Below are 18,052 nucleotides of genomic sequence, written 5' to 3'. Positions count from 1 at the left end.
CAACAAAACCTATAATTAAGGAAACAATTAAAAACGAAAAAGCTGGAAAACAACCGAAAAAAAATAGAGTAAAATTAGGTTGGATACTTTAGTAAAATCATCAATTAACAAAAAACCGGTTCAATTAAAAAATCACAAAAAACCCGGTTAACACCTAGGTGTCTAGACACTTAGGTGTCTCAAAATCATTATTGATATGGAAAATTAGAAGGTAACATATATGCTATATCTCGTGCTGGGGTTTCCAACCAGCAAAACAACCTTTCAGATTTTACTCATTATTCCAACTCCGACAAAATCAAATGGTATGATGATAGAATTACCAATAACATTCATAATACATGCAATTCTTTATAATTTCACATAAATTGGAACACAATTTTTAAAAAGTGAGAAATGAAAAGTGGGATAAGAAATAAATGTATTACTTATTTTGTCAAATATATACTACTTTATAAGCATATGAAAAGATGGTTGGCATAAAAAGATGAATATCTACCAACCGGGCGCTGGAAAGAATAATCTGAAATGATTCTAGAGAATTTATGTCATTCTTTCGCCCCAACAAATCCCTAATGTCATCAAGCGATTTCGAGAATCTTCTAGGCCCCATTTCTTGAACACTCTGATCATGACAATTTGCCCTAATTTGATATTTCCAATTTTAAAATGGGAAATTGCTAGACAGCTGCTTTCGTGAGGCTGCCTATTTTTAATATTAGGGAGAACATGGATGATGATGGGCTTCTTTCTAGACCATCTCCTATTTGCAAAAGAAATAAATATAATTGGATCTCAACATCTAATCTCCACTACTTCAATCAAACAATATTCTTCAATAACTAGTGTGTAAATGCAGAGCTTAAAAGGGCAAGAGCTAAGAAACTTACCACAGGAAGGAGCAATTTATCATACAACGTCACTCAAAGTGCCAAACATAATAAGACAAGTCAAATAAAACCCAAGATATTTTCAGCATCACCTTACAATTTCATTTACACAAATATGTGGTCCAAAATCTGATAATGCGAGAGCCCGCTGTCTACCAAAACATTCCATAACGGGTGGCACACAGAAAGCAAAGTCAAGATAACGATATAGGCTGCGATAAAGCTATATCAGAAACACTTGCATACAAATCGACGATTCTACCTTGCACGATATCTGATTGACTTCATATGCAAGACAAGGACACTTGAGATCTAATGTTTCAGCAACTGACCCTATAAGTGCCACTAGATAAACTGTAACTCCATAACTTATTTGCTCAAATATAGGTGATAATGCATATGTATAGAATTTACCCTCATGCCCTTTACAGATCACTTGTAGAATTCAAAATCGGTGTCGGGCTTCTTCACATTAGATCTGTAACCCTTGTCAAAATCTTTGGGGAGTATTACATATCGGTTCTTTCTCACCGCATGCATACCTGCTTCTTGGCATATGGCTGCAATCTGAGACATTTAAAACAAACTTGTATTAACTACATAAAAACTTGCACCTGATCCTAATCATATTGCTCCAAATGAAAAGCATCCAACCAAATACAGGACATGCTTAGTCTTCAAAAAACGTGTTGATATGGAAACGTTATACATGTAAATAGAATCACCAACCTCAGCAGCACTGATTTTATCTGGACGGGACACATAATCTTCCAAATCCACCTCATCACTTAAGTTCATTTGGGCAGTGCAAACCTGCATGTGAATAGCAATTTCTGTTTACTACAAGGTCAATCATATCAAATGAAGAAAACACTTGTAAATACAAATGGATAGCAAAATCCAACATCTGATATTATATGATGAAAAATAATTTCCTTTAATGGAGGCAACTTCTTCAGCATTAATTCACATTACTACCAACGTTTCTCTTTAATACAGCGTTGCGGATAACTTGTGTTCCAGGGGATGGGATGGGATGAACTTTAAGTCCAAAATGAAAAAAAATAATAAAGGATTAATTAGTACAAGGGACAAACATAATTCTTCAAGCATCACCTGAAAGACGAGCCTCTTCTGCCGCCTATCTGGTAAAGGGAACTCAATTTTACGATCAAGTCTCCCTGGACGAAGAAGAGCAGGATCTAATGTGTCGGCTCGATTTGTTGCCATGATTACTTTCACATTAACTGTCTGATCAAAACCATCCATCTGCAAAAAAACAAATCGAATTAACTATCAGAATGCGGATATCATGGTAGATGAGACATGGAATAGCTCAGACACCACACCCTTCTGGACCAAGTGTTCAGTATTGCAATTGTGACATTCTTATGAATAGAAAATCTGAAGCCATGGTCTTATCAGTGTCATCAACTCGTAACTAAGCCTAAAAAATTACCTGATTCAACAATTCCATGAGAATTCGTTGGACCTCTCTATCAGCTCCTGTTTGAGCATCAAATCTTGCAGTAGCAATTGCATCTACCTCGTCAATGAAAACTATGGCAGGTGCATTTTCTTTCGCGAGACGAAATACATCACGAACCATTCGAGGACCCTGCACGTATCATTACAAAAACATTAACCTACATTTTCCAATCAGTTCAAGAGTCTTGTCAATTTCAAGTACATGGTAATAGAACCAATCATTTTGAACAATTCAGAAGTACACAAATATCAGGAGACATCAACATAGTATTGTATATTGCCATTAGTCCAATCCTTTGTTTGAACACCCCGTAATAACAAACTTGCAAAATGGAGCATCACTTCATTTGTATCTTAAATAAACCAAATAGCATACAATGAGTTTCATTTATTTGTCTTTTCTATGGATGAAAGGCACTACGAAAGTGTGATCAGCATGAGTGACCAGATACAAGCCAAAGCCAACAGGAGAATATTCTGCTGCTTCCCTAATTCATAGTTCCAAAGTACCATAATTTCTTCATCAACTGAGGATGGACATGCATGATTTCGGGAATATAGATACGTCACATGAAACATCTGAACCTTCCATCAACTGAGGATGGACATGTATGATTTCGGGAATATAGATACGTCACATGAAACATCTGAACCTTCCATCAATGTAATGACTCGACACAGTTCCATACAAAAGAAATATCACTCTTGCATTCCCCAAATATGTGATCAGTATATGACGTACACATATAACCGGTTGATTTTACAGCATACCTCTCCTAAGTACTTCTGAACAAATTCTGAACCAACAACTCTGATGAAGGCCGCAGTAGTGTGATGAGCAACAGCCTTTGCGAGCATGGTTTTCCCAGTACCAGGTGGACCATAGAGCAAGACACCACGAGGAGGATCTATGCCAATCTGTTGGTAAAGCTCATGGTGAGTTAAGGGCAATTCAACAGCTTCACGAATTTCTTGCTTTTGAATGTCGCATCCTCCAATATCCTGACAACGTTGAAACAGATAAATCAGTTTCTTTATTTTTGCAGCTGTACTCAAACATTCATACAAAAAAGATACAAAGCGGTGATGGCATGCCAAATTCTCTACTGAAAGATAAATATGATGCTAAGGCAACGATAAATTAGCCCGAGACTAACAGATACTCATGATTTCTCATTCAACCCCTTCAGTCTTGTAAGATTTTCCTTCCAAAACGAAAAGCGACATCTACCTCTGCAGACAATGTTGGATAGCAGCAGTTGCAAAATTTGAAAGTAGTTACACTAATGACTCATATTGATTAAAATTTCTGTAAGCTGAGGGAGAGAAAACCGTGAGGCGTGGTTTAATTCACAACCCAAAGCAGAGGTTATTAAAACTTCGTCGCAATTTCACTTCGAATACATAAATGTTTCAATTAATAGTGCAGTTAATCAATGTTCACCATATATTATCAATTGACTCACTTAGTAAAATTATCGTCAGCATCGCACTGAATCCAACCCCAAAACAAGAAAATTAAGCAACTCCATCATCGACAGTGAAGCAAAATTCTCTAAAACCCTACTTCAAAAATCGCGATTAATCAGCAAACTCACATTATACGTAACGTCAGGCTTCTCCGACTGACTTAGGAGCGAGATGCTGGAGTCGGCCTCGGGCGGAAGGACGTCGACGAGGGCGTTGGAGTGGCGGTGCAGGGCGACGGAGGCGGACGGCTTGAGCAGCTCGCGGTTGATGGTGCTGAGGATGCGAACGTAGTAATTCGAGCCGGTAGTCGACCCAACGATGGCGTTGTTCTGATCGATCATCTCCATGAACTGGCCGATGACGAGCGGCACCGACTGAATCCTCTTCACTTCCTCCTGCGCCCGCAGCAGCTCGCGGCGGAGGTTCTTCTGCTCGTCCTTCACGTACTCCTCCTGAATTTCGATGAACTCGAGCTGCCGCTGCAGCGATTTGAGGCGGGTGTAGAGGTCATCGTCAGCGTAGGCGGACTGGTCGGAATCGGACGTGGCACGCGCCGGAGGTGGTTCGGACTGTGAGGGTTTCGCGTCGAGAACCATACTAGTAGCCATTTGGTGGCGGAATCAAGGTGGAAGAAGTGTGACGATGTGCGTCCGTGAGAGAGATGGAACCGAGGAGGGGTTCTCCGTCGGAGTAGCAGTAGTTTGTAGAGAAACGTGGCGGTGGCAACAGCACCGCCTTGTTTTTGGCGCTGAAACGTCGTCGTTCGCTGTTATAAATAAAGGGCGCCATGCTTAAGGGGGGTGTATTCATTGTGGAATTTGATGGATTTCTATGGATTTTAAAAGTCTAGGTGTATTCGTTCAAGACTTTTAAAAGTCTGCAGAAATCTGGGTGTATTCGTTCAAGACTTTTTAAAATCCATACAAATCTGGGTGTATTCGTTCAAAACTTTTAAAAGTCCTTATAAATCTGGGTGTATTCGTTCAAGACTTTTTAAAATCCATACAAATCTAGGTGTATTCGTTATTCCATTGACTTAAAATCCGGAATGACTTTCATGAATTTCATCCAAAAAATACACACGACGAAATCAGGCCAAGAACCACGAGAATTGAAATCCATGAAGTTTTAAGCGAGCGCTGAGTTCCAGCACCCGCGGCCAAAAAGCCAGCGAGCGTTGGAACTCAGCAATCGCTGGATTCCATTTGTCTTCTCACTGATGGGTAGCCTTTGACCACAGCGATCGTTGGGTTCAATCGCTGGAAAATTACTCAAGACCATACATTTTGTTCGTAAACATGGTGGGTCTCCCTTAAATGATGGCCAACATATATATTGGCCAATCATATATATCCACAACTTTGTCCCATATTAAAATTTTCCACTTCAAATGAATCATCTTTGCAACAACACAATCACAACTTGTCTAAAGCAAGTTTTAATTTTTTTTGAACTGGGCACAATTTTCATGCAAAATAAGGAAACCCCACATAGATTTTTGCAGGAACTGTGCAAGCAAGAAGGGCAGAGAGCAAATCGTGTTCTTGGTAAACCCTTTTGTTCTAGATGTCTATTCAGAGTCAAGTAAGAACTTTATATTCAAAAAGAATAAATAAAAATCAAATCTTTAATTAAGAAAGTAAAACCCCATTTCTCATTCAGCAGAATGCGAGGGGTTAAGGCCACAGATCTGTAAAAAATATATAGCTGCTGGAGCCAAACATGACACAATTTTGAAAACAAAAAAAAAATTTCCACTTCCGTGAGCAGCTCCTATTGCAGTTTGCAGCCTCTTGGGCCAGTCCAGGACAACATGGTGGACTGAACCTAAGATGTTGTATGATCTGTTTTTACTATGAAACCATCTATCCAGACTACGATTCTCCATGTACTCGCTGGAACCCAGCAGTCGCTGGGTTTCCAGCGCTCGCTGGAACTCAGCGGTCGCTGGGTTTCCAGCGGGTGCTGGGACTCTGCGGGCGCTGGGTCTCTTCTAGCGGGCGCTGGTTCTCCGCGGGCGCTGGTTTCATGGAATTCAATTCCAAAATTATCCCATAAAGTCTTCGAAAATCAGTGAAAATCGGGGTGAAATCCAACCACGAATTCTTTGAAAGTCGTCTGGAATCTATGTGAATTCCATGGAATTTAAATTCCATAGACTTTTTAAAGTCTGTGGAAATCCACAACGAATACACCCCCCTTAGTCTCCTTCGAATTCTTGTTTTAATTTTATTTTCATACATATTTGATATTTCAATTACACAAACTATTTTTTTTTATTACAACTTCCAAGTTTATGGTTGTTCACAACAACACAAATATATGTGCGATTTGTCTCATACATGAGACCAATTACTTCAGATAGATATATAATAAAAGTATTAAAAAACAAAGCATGGCAAAAAAAAAGAGAAATGATCGAGGAGAGGGAAAAAAATAAATCATGACTTTAAATGATAATAATTATTTATTTTATTATCTTGGTGGAAAAAAATTAAATTGAAACTCCTCATTTATATATTATATAGACTTACAACTATCAGTTCAATTTGCATGTTTTATTCATTTATTTAATCAACCAATTATAATATATAATGACATTATTTAATTTACAACTATATAATAAGAATTGAAAATTTTATAACTAGGATATACTCCTATAATTTAATCTTCAGTTTTTAATATGAGATGTAGGTTATAATTCAATATAAAATCATATTTAGTTTTACAATAAATATTTTTATAATACAAATTAATAATGATAAATAGAAAATTGTAGAATAAAAATATTAATCGTGAAATTTTAATATTATCATTAGAAATATCCAATATATATCTCTTTTAAACTGAATAACTAAACCTACAAATTATTGGTCATAATCCACAAGAAATAAGAATTGAGAATTGTAAATCAAAAATTGGAAGACAATAAGGTATCAATAAATCAATCACATCAATTTAATCAACTACATGCAAATCTTATAATCAGAAAATAAAACTAATCAAACATACCAAAATAAACTAAAACATAATTAAAAAAATAAAGCAATTGAAATAAATAAAATTGATAAAACTCTGAAAGAATAGTTGGAATATTCAATCTTGTAGAAAATAAATCTAAAACCTAGAAAGTATGAAAGCAATTACTACAGATAAAAACACGTCTGGACCCAGTTTTAAGGTCTTCCGTATTTTTCCCTGCGGGCTTCTTATCTCGACGTGCAATGTTTTTGTTTCGATCATATCTCTCTTGTTTGAACTTTGATTTGTAATCCATTTTGAGCCTACAAACTCGTATCGAGATGATCTACAATACTACAACTTCCATTCAGATCATTCAACCTAATTCAGTCTCAATATTTCTGTATATTTTATCAAAGTAAGAGCAATTGTCACATTTCACAAGATAAAACAATTTAAATAGAAACGATCATCCAACACTCAATTCCCTACAAAATTAATATCACGAGAATATTAAAATCATAGAAAAGTAATGCTGCCACTAGTCGTTTTACAAAGATTCACATAGAGTTGAATAGTTGATAGGTCAATCTTTTCATTTTCATTCACCAAAAGAAAAAAAAAAATTAGTAAAAATAAAAAATTGGAAAAACTAGCATTTTTGTGTAAATATATCATTCTACCTTAATGATTTTTTTTAAAGCTAAAATAAATGCAAACAAACCTGCCAAATTACAAAACATTTGTCCCCCTCAATCCTAATTTCACACTGCCTCCCCCCTTTCCCCTCCACATGCACGCAGAGCCTTCTGTTGTTGCTCCTTGTGTCACTGCACCACCGCCTTCTCCATTGTCGCCCCCTCCCCAAGCCGCGTCGATACTGCCCCTTCCCTTTCACAGTTTCTCCTCACCGACATCCCCAACTTTTGTTGTTGTCGCACCTGCCCCGCGCCTCCGTCCCTCTTATCTGACTCATGTTGTCCCTCCCCTCGCACCACGTGTGCCGCCACATCACATTCTCTTCTGAAAATTGTGGCTGCAATGCCTCCTCTGAGAATCGTGGCCGCCTCTGAAGATGCTATCGTTGGTTTCGTTCCCCCAACCAGTAACGTCGTCGTTTCCCTCGGCTGGAGCCCCCCCCCCCCCCCCCCGGCGCCTTTGTCTTTCTTACCTGCGCTGCCTCACCTGCTCTATTATTAGCGGCATCGCCACCTCCCAACGAATATTACGCACTTTTACATTGTTACACTTTTTTGTGAAAATGTGTGAGTATAAAATACAATGTTACACGAAATTGTGAAAATCGTGTATTGCATTGTTATATGCTTTTTTTTTTTTGCAAAAGTATGTAATAATAATAAAAATGTGTAAATGCGAAAAAGTGTGTAACAATGCAAAATACACAATTACACATTTTTCACAATTAAAAAATATGTAACAAATTAACAATGTATTTTACACAATTACATACTATAAGAATATTTTAATCATAAATATTACTCCATCTGTCCCATAAAAATATGCATAGTTTTCTTTTTTCGTCCATTTCATAAAAACATGCATAGCGCAATTATAATAATAAATCTCCCACTAAACATCATAATCAATATGAGACCCTTTCTCCACTGACACTATATTTTACAAGATTTTTTAAATTTGTGGCGTCCCAAATTATGCATATTTTTGTAAGATAAATTAAATATTATTTTTATAATTTTGTTTGTATGATTAAAATTTCCAATAAATTAAATATTATTTTTATAATTTTGTTTGTATGATTAAAATTTCCAACAACAAAAATTATTTTGGCTACATTAGAATGCTACTCTACGTATATATCTAATGTAGATAGACATGTGAGGGGCTATATGGATGGTTAGTGAGATGGTTATTGTAGTTTAGTAGTAAATGGAAACCTATTATTTGATTGGGCCTGACTATATAAATACTACGCCTATACAGCCCATGTCAAGAATGGACACCTATTATTTCGTTTCACGCATACGTACCCGACCACCGGTACCGCCAACTCGTGATACACGGAAATAATTTTAGTTTACCAAAAAGTAATTTTAAGAGTAAACGATATACGATACTTCTTTATTACTCCCTCCTTACTAATTACTAGTATAAATTACTTACTTGTAAGTTATAAATTACAAATTTTAATTAGTTAAATTATTTAGTTATAATTAATCAAGAAATATACTATTTTTAATATATAATGTTTTATAGTGCATGCATATATTATAATTATAATATTCGAAAGTTGGCAATTTTATTAAGCCACAGTGTAATACCGGACAAGGTGGCAAAATATCACTCACATATTATTGAGGTCTTAGGTTCAAATCCCCCAAACATCTCGATGAAGCGTAGTCTGTTGGTAAGACGCTTCCCCTCCAACCAATAGGTCGAGGGTTCGAGTCACCCTAGGAGCTAGAGTATGAGTGGGTTTTTTCATTTCTTTGGTTGTAACAAATTTTTTTAAAAAAAATTAAGCCACAGTGTAACTTACTTTTCTTTTTTTTTTTTTTAATTTTTGGTAGTTTATTGTATTCTTAAATTATTCAATACGAAAATTAAAGTAGCGAGAGATATTAATTCACATCATGTATGGAATGAATCTTCGTCGTTTGTGATGGGTCATCTCCACATTCCATGTTCTTGTGATCAATATATTTATCTTCGCCTTCTCAAAAAAATATGAAAATTACGAATTCGGATTTTGGCAGAAGAAGAAAGAGAAATTTGATGAATCCTTGAAAGTTATGTATATATATATATATATATATATATATATATATATATATATATATTCCAATGAGACCCCCTAATTTTAGTGAGATCTAGGGCACGATTTGGTGCATTTATTTCATCAATCCTATGGCTGATATTGTATCTGGAGGGTGATTTTTTTTTTGCAGGGTTCGAATCCTGGAGGGAGCAGAATATTTTAAATTTTGTTATTCATCAGTATATACTGCATTGTTCATCAGTATATGCGGCCCTGTTCATCAGTATATATGTCTTATTCATTACGATTTTTTTAAATTTTATTTTTCATCAGTATATACATCTTGTTAATTAGATATGTGTTTTGTTCATTAGTATTATATGTCTTATTCATTGTACTCATGTTACACGAAAAATAGGGGGTCTCACTGGAGCGCGCCCCTATATATATATATATATATATATATATATATATATATATATATATATATATATATAGGGGTGGGCTACCGTGAGAGCACATCTTAAAATAAGAAATAAGAGCAATTTTTAATGTATGAATATTATATAGAACACGTATGAATTCGCTGTATAGAGTTATGAATTATGAAAAATAAATTTTTGCTACATTTGGGATTCGAACTCAGGACCATAAATCCATCCAACGGGATTACGAATCAACCGTAGATCTTGATGATCTAAATGCTGAAAATGATTCTTATTTTATATCTTAAGAAATGCTCTTATTTTAGTCCTTCCCTATATATATATATATATATATATATATATATATATATATATATATAGGGGGCCGCTCCAATGAGACCCCCTAATTTTAGTGAGATCTAGGGCACGATCTGGTGCGTTTATTTTATCAATTTTATGGCTGATATTGTATCTGGAGGGTGATTTTTTTTCGCAGGGTTCGAATCTTGGAGGGAGCAGTATATTTTAAATTTTGCTATTCATCAGTATATACTGCATTGTTCATCAGTATATACGGCCTTGTTCATCAATATATATGTCTTATTCATTAAGAATTTTTTAAATTTTATTTTTCATCAGTATATACATCTTGTTCATTAGTATTATATGTCTTATTCATTGTCCTATTGTTTCACGAAAAATATGGGGTCTCACTGGAGCGCGCCTATATATATATATATATATATATATGGGGCCGCTCCAATGAGACCCCCTAATTTTAGTGAGATCTAGGGCACGATCTGGTGCGTTTATTTTATCAATCCTATGGCTGATATTGTATCTGGAGGGTGATTTTTTTTCGCAGGGTTTGAATCCTGGAGGGAGCAGAATATTTTAAATTTTGTTATTCATCAGTATATACTGCATTGTTCATCAGTATATACGGCCCTGTTCATCAGTATATATGTCTTATTCATTACGAATTTTTTAAATTTTATTTTTCATCAGTATATACATCTTGTTCATTAGATATACATTTTGTTCATTAGTATTATATGTCTTATTCATTGTCCTATTGTTTCACGAAAAATATGGGGTCTCACTGGAGCGCGCCCCTATATATATATATATATATATATATATATATGAATAAAACAAGACATAATATATATATATATATAGGGGGCCGCTCCAATGAGACCCCCTAATTTTAGTGAGATCTATGGCACGATCTGGTGCGTTTATTTTATCAATCCTATGGCTGATATTGTATCTGGAGGGTGATTTTTTTTTCGCAGGGTTTGAATCCTGGAGGGAGCAGAATATTTTAAATTTTGTTATTCATCAGTATATACTGCATTGTTCATCAGTATATACGGCCCTGTTCATCAGTATATATGTCTTATTCATTACGAATTTTTTAAATTTTATTTTTCATCAGTATATACATCTTGTTCATTAGATATACGTTTTGTTCATTAGTATTATATGTCTTATTCATTGTCCTATTGTTTCACGAAAAATATGGGGTCTCATTGGAGCGCGCCCTATATATATATATATATATATATATATATATATATATAGGGAGAGGTTCAAGAAAGAACCATATATAAAAGAAGACCGGAGAACCATTTTCAGCCATTCGATCATCAAGATCTACGGTGGATGCATCATCTTGTTGGATGAATGCAGATCCTGGGTTCGAATCCTGAAGGGAGCATTTTTTTTAAATTTTTTTAGTGCATTAATTTTAACAGCAAATGCATTAATTTTTACAGTGGATGCATTAGATTTGATGGTTCTCCCGTTCTCACAAATAATGTAGTTCTCTCTAGAACCACACCCTATATATATATATATATATATATATATATATATATATATATATAGGGTAGGGTTAACATAGAAACCTCCCTTAAGATAAAAACTAGGAACCAATTTAAAGCCATTGCTTTAAATAAAATAGAGGGCTGAGATTAAACTACAGATGACCAATTTCGATTGCATAGATGCACAGTTTCAATTGCATAGATGCACAATTTCGATTTGCTTGAGTATTTTGCATTGTTAGTTTCAATTGCATAAATTGCATATTTTTTAAGTGCACAGTAAAATATAATATATGCACAATTTCTTTTGTTGACTAAATCATAACCATTAGATCTAATATTTAAAAGGTCAAGATTAGGTTCCTAGTTCTCATTTTAACAGAGGTTTTATTATAACCTCTTCATATATATATATATATATATATATATATATATATGAATAAAACAAGACATAATAAATAAAAAATTAAAATAATGTGGCTATGATTATTTCCCCTTGCAAAATATTGGAAACGTATATGTTCGACAGTCGTATTTAATTGAATAAAAGTTATTATTATTTAATACGGTCGATTCATGACATGTAATCCAGGTTTGTGATTTTGTTTAAATTCCAAGAGCAATCGTCTTGTTGTAGCTCAGCTAGCGCAATTGGGAGGTCGGGACCTCATTGATTGATTGGGCGGGGATCAACATCGCATCGCATCAACCATTTGTCTATCATCAACTACACCACTCGTTTATTATCGATCACCATAAATTAAGTATATTAAGTACTAATTAATATTCTACACGTATGAAATAAAATTAAGATAAATACGACTATTTTTCTAGGTACCAAGACACGATTGATGGCTTGTCATCATATAACCACAAATATTAATACGCTCACATTCACATATACTGAATTCGTATATGAGAAACATGCACCACAAAACTAAAACAAACATTGATGGTGTTTACTTTTTATCTTTTTAAATAAATGGATAATTATATAATGAATTAGAAATTTATCATTTAAAGTAGAGAATAGAGATCATATATTATTATATCTTTTATTTAAATGATAATATATTTATCTCGTCTATGTATTACAAAAAATCTTTTAGCCAAAGAGATAAAATGTGATATAATATAAAATTATACTACCAATCCTTAGGTATAAATTTTAATATTTGTATGGAATTTTATAAGTTTTGTAGTATAAATTTTTTATTACGTTAAAACAAATAAAGCATTATAAGATAATAAAAAAATTTATTCCTTCCTCAAACAAATGCATCCCAATACGATAATATTTATTCTCCCGTTCCATTGATAATGGTTCACTTTCTTTTTTCGTTTGCCTCATTGCTAACGGCATGTTCCAAAAAAGAAAATCACATTCTCTCACAAAAAATTGTGGGGGCTCCACCCCTTTCTATTACTTTCTTTTTTTAATTATATATATTTTCTATTACTTTTACTCTTTAATAATTCTTTCTTCTTAATAATAATGCTGAAAAGTAACGAGTCATTAGATCAATTAGGCGAATGGCGTATAAGATTTTGCTTATAATCTGAACAATTTCGTCAACTATAGGGCAGCGCAATCGAGAGGTGGGGGGCCTCATTGATTGATTGGTCGAGGATGGACAAAACATTTCACAAATCACTGTTTGTTAATTAACCGATTACGATAGATAAATTACATTGACCTATACGCAAGTACAACTATAGTTGAGATAAGATACCACGCACAAAGAAAATAAAGAATTTAGCAGCACATAACTTATGGTTCTGTCACTACGATAATACGAAGATCCATCAATATTACTACTGGGATCTACGCACATATAGTATAGTATATATATTATATACTGAATTTGCATATAATGCAACACGAAGATGTCAAACCACGCACCAAGATTCTCATAAAAAACTAAAACATGCAAACACAAATATCAAACTCTTTACAAGATTAATTAATCCATCATCACATTCAAACGAGAGTATGAAAAACAAAAATGCAATTAATGAGCAAATTAAAACTTAGGAAATGGAGAATCGCCTCCTTCTAGGTTTAGTCAAATCCGGCATTCCATCTTCAATATTCAAGGTATCTTTGGATCCATGCTTGAAGGGATTCAATTTCCCCAATGTCTTGGACATGGATGAGAAGAATGTAATCTTTTTACCACTCGATTTCGAAGACGTCCCACCTTGTCCTTGTCCCTGTCCATGCCCCTTTTTAATATCTTGTATGTACATCTTCATCTTCAGCAACTCGGTCCTCAACTCTTCGTTCTCCTTCACGAGGGAAGTGTCGGCCTGCACTTGGTTCCTCGTCGTCACCGCGTCCGCGGCCTTGTGATCGTCGTCGCCTCCGCTTCTCAGCTTCAGCTGGTCGTAGTAGAGCGCGTGGAGCACTATCTGCACCGGCAGCCGCTTGTTCTGGGAGGCGTGAACCCTAGCCTCGTACGACAGCTTCAGCGGGTCCATTACGCTGCACACCTTCTCCCGCTCTATCTCATCCAGATTCGGGTGCGCCTGCACCATCATTTGTAAACAAATCAGACTCAGACGACTTAAATACGTGACGGGGCAGTGATGATATATAAATGCATACCTTGAGATAGATATCGATAGCGCGGTAGAGATCGTCGTCGACCTTCCTGGCGGCCTTGGGGACCAAATTGGCGATCCCGTTGAACTTGGAAATGCTCAAATCGGCGTAGGTGGCTATCTCGCCGAGATAAGCATCGATAGTCTTGGCAACTCTCTGCATCGCAGTGGAGCAAACCTCTTTGAAATCCCCTGCGTTGAAAACTGCGACATTCTTCTCCCTCTCAACGAATCCAGATATGATCTTCCTCACACTCTCAAGATCAAACAGCCTCTCGCCATCGTAGGTGAAAGACAAAACCAGCAGATCATCAACGGTCACGTGCTCTAAAATCACAGAAACCCTCTTCTCCAACTCGCTCTTGCACCGGCTGTCGGCCCTCAGGAAAATGGCTGTCCGGAGCAGACAGCACAGGAAATTTATAGGGAAAGCCGATTTCTCGACAGGCAGCAAGGCCACTATGGCCTCGAGGATGTCGCGCTGCCGGAGACGCACGTCGGACTCGCCGGACTCGAGGGAGCGGGCGCCGTTGCCGGAGTGATCACGCACGAGATCGCGCAGTGATCTCTCCGTGTAGGTTATGATCGCGCTAGCTAGAGTTAGTCCCTTGGCGCCTCTCGCTTTCATCGACGCAACGATCCTCTCGAAGAAGCCTATGTCCAAGATCGTCAGCTCCTCCGTCCACCAATTCGGCGGCGAACGGCTCGGGAAATTCGCCTCCACGCATGCCTGATACAATTCAAAACGTCAGTCTTTATGATTTAAGAGTTGAAAATGATTCATACTATTTTATACTAGGATACATTCCTAATTAATTAAACACATTTGAATATGGAATAGAGGATCCGGTGTGACCTTGGCGGTGGCGATCTCGACGCAGCGTCGGACGATGCCGAGGTCGTCGGCCATGGGGAGGAGATCCTCGCAGGATTTGAGGACGACGAGGGCACCGGAGAGGGTGGTGAGGGCGACTTGGGACAAGAAATCCTCGGTTCTTCCGGCGAGATTGGCGTCACAGTATTTATCGGTCATCTGCAGGTACTCGGCGGCGCATCTGAGTGCGGCGACGTTGTGAACGGTGATCTCGAAGTTGACGCCGTAGCAGAACTTGGCAGCTTTCTCAAATATCTCCGGGCCGCCGGGGATATCTGAGAGGTTTATTCTGGTTAAATCTGTTTCTTTCGATTCAAGAATCATCTTCCTTATATGGTTACTCTTCGCCACCAGCATGAACTGCAACACAAACTTTAATTAAATCCCTCCATATTATACTGAATGCAGAATCCACCACGAATTTGAAGAATCTAGCTTACCTTGTGGAGGCAGAAGTTGGCTTCTCCAACTTCAACGATGATATCAGTTGAGATTTCTTGGGAAAAAACCCTGATAAAAAGAATCAAGAAAGTGAGATCAATAAGGAGGGAAATTAATCGCATTGATCAAGTATTTTGCAAAAGGGAGTTAAGAGAAATACCACTGGCCAGTTCTTTCCATTGCAAGAGAGAATCTGTTAGCCATGAGTGGGTGAGGGAGAAAAGGAGAGTTTTGAGTAGTAGAGCTTCTTAATATAATGTGTTGTATATAAAGAGCTTAATTTAGGTTGTAATAAATCAAAGTTGCAGTTTTCATGCAAACATATATGGTTTTTACTTGTGTTTTTCGGATTTTAGTGAGACACGAATTCATCCGACGGGGAGTTTGAGTTATTATTACAACTTTTAAATGTAGTTTTCAAGTTCCAAATGATTCCGTTGTCCATTCTGCCCTGCAGATTCCCTTATCCCTTTGGTTCATCAACTGCGGATCAGTATATGTCTTTTAAATGGGAAAGTACCGAAAAGGTCACGAGTTTTCTTTATTAATATTGTTTGGCTTTTTAATTTTTTATCATATTAGGACGCAATGTTTGAATTTTATCAAGTAATGTAACGGGCCCATTTTCCAATATCATAATGTTTACATGATTGGCGATCGAACAAAATGCCTTCGCCACATTCTTATAGAACAAATATTAAAATGCAATATACCATTTTTTTCTAATTTCTTTTATTGATTGATAGTTATTTATAGGTACGGGTATGCTTAACTCCCACTCTTTGAGTGTTTTTTTTTTTAAAAAAAGAAATTTATGAAAAATATGCTGTAAAATTCATTTCATAATATTATTGAAATAATATTGAAACGTTGTGTATCAATTTTATAAAAATTAAAAAGTGTGATCTTATTGGGAAAAAATATTAAGCGCTGGGATAATTTGCCCATAAGTTATCTCGCTCTATTTCCATTTTCTATTTTTTTTCCCTTGGATCCATTAGATTTGATCAAGATTTTGTTGTTCTATAATTCAAGTTTGATTTCGAAGTAGTAAAAACTCAAAAATGGGGAGGGTTCAACCCCCTTGGCCCCCAGATTAAAAGGGGCAATTAATGGATTTCAGTTGGGCACATGAGTTTACATTTTTACCCCTGAACCCATTATTAAAGCCGTGTTTGGCTCCCCGGACACAAAAACAAACATCGGGTCAAGTCATGTGTGCTGGAAGCCTGGTATAGATTTCTTACCACTCAAATAAGTGAGTGGCTCACAACGCTTTTCCGCTCCGAAGCACGAACTTGGCTGCCATAGTGCCACGTCACTTGCTGTTTGTCAGCCTAGCCCACTTTCTGCTTTTACTAATGTACGATTTTCGGACAGGATAATTGAGTCACGTTGTGGGCCACAACCGAATCCGGATCTCACTAATCAGAAGCCTACACGTAGGATGCTTGTTCACCCAATCCATTTAAGCTGAGAGATACAGATACCCAACTAGTAAAAAAGTAGGTCCAGAAAAAGAACACTAAATTATGAAATCTTGCGTTGCGTGAGCTCGGATTTACTTATACTCCACTATTCATAATTCTGACTAAAATACAACTTGGATCATCTATTTCAGCACAGCTAAATATCTCTTGGTCTTTCTATTGTATATTTGGACAATCGATCGACATGAGTTGATAAAATTTAACAATTTATGTTATGAATTTTTTTTATTAGTTTATTTATATACATGAAAAATCTATTCATTTTCGTCTAATTTTTGCTAATTTATACTATAAGAAAAATTGTGTAGACTTTTAAATTTTGTTGGCACTTTGTGGCCGTTGGTATATGCAACATAAAATATTACACAATATGATGTAGAAAGTTCAACTTACCAACCGTGCATTTTCTTTTTAGGCATATTATCCCTACTAGTACTTTTTAATTCCCTTAAAAAATCATATTAATAAATGTTAGTATGTAGGTAGTGCCATCCTATTTTGAGATAAAATGTCATAGACGTATAAATACTGTAAATATTACTTTAAAAAGTTCTAAATATAAAAGAGAGCTAGATTATATATATGTTAGTATGTAAGTAGTGCCATCCTTTTTTTCCCCTAAAAAAATGGAATATAATATAATATAAGGCAATACGAAAAATGGGATCGTAATTTGAGATTACGTCAGATGCAACCATTTATGTCGGCATACATGCTATAATTCAATAGATTGTCTTAATCTTATTTATGCTAATAGTTATATACTGTAAGTCTGTAAGTCTGGTAATAATTTTTTTTTTTTTTTGAGAAAAACGGTGCCAGAAATTAAATTAAGTCCCA

At 35.9% G+C, this 18,052-nt stretch overlaps 3 protein-coding genes across 3 annotated transcripts in view; all 3 read right to left on the bottom strand.

The window, feature by feature from the left end:
- The window catches only part of LOC130992114 (nucleolar complex-associated protein 2), an 884,658-nt gene that overhangs the window by 677,463 nt on the left and 189,143 nt on the right, over positions 1-18,052 (bottom strand). The gene's annotated exons all lie outside the window — the stretch shown is intronic.
- On the bottom strand, positions 970-6,116 carry LOC130992143 (26S proteasome regulatory subunit 6B homolog). The gene is made up of 7 exons (XM_057916670.1): positions 6,044-6,116; positions 3,977-4,638; positions 3,150-3,380; positions 2,350-2,508; positions 2,007-2,159; positions 1,620-1,703; positions 970-1,457 (listed from the first exon to the last, which is right to left on the bottom strand). The coding sequence occupies exons 2-7, from the start codon at positions 4,454-4,456 to the stop codon at positions 1,323-1,325; spliced, it is 1,242 nt and encodes a 413-aa protein (XP_057772653.1). The 5' UTR covers positions 4,457-4,638; positions 6,044-6,116; the 3' UTR covers positions 970-1,322.
- LOC130992125 (root phototropism protein 2) lies at positions 13,692-16,195 on the bottom strand. Its single transcript, XM_057916636.1, has 5 exons — positions 15,883-16,195; positions 15,722-15,791; positions 15,264-15,641; positions 14,412-15,137; positions 13,692-14,332 (listed from the first exon to the last, which is right to left on the bottom strand). Exons 1-5 carry the CDS (start codon positions 15,924-15,926, stop codon positions 13,835-13,837), a joined length of 1,716 nt encoding a protein of 571 aa, XP_057772619.1. The 5' UTR covers positions 15,927-16,195; the 3' UTR covers positions 13,692-13,834.

The sequence above is a fragment of the Salvia miltiorrhiza genome, chromosome 7, assembly GCF_028751815.1.
Source record: "Salvia miltiorrhiza cultivar Shanhuang (shh) chromosome 7, IMPLAD_Smil_shh, whole genome shotgun sequence".
Lineage (NCBI taxonomy): Eukaryota > Viridiplantae > Streptophyta > Magnoliopsida > Lamiales > Lamiaceae > Salvia > Salvia miltiorrhiza.
Note: the sequence above shows the minus strand (reverse complement) of the source record. Positions and strands in the feature narration are given on the sequence as shown.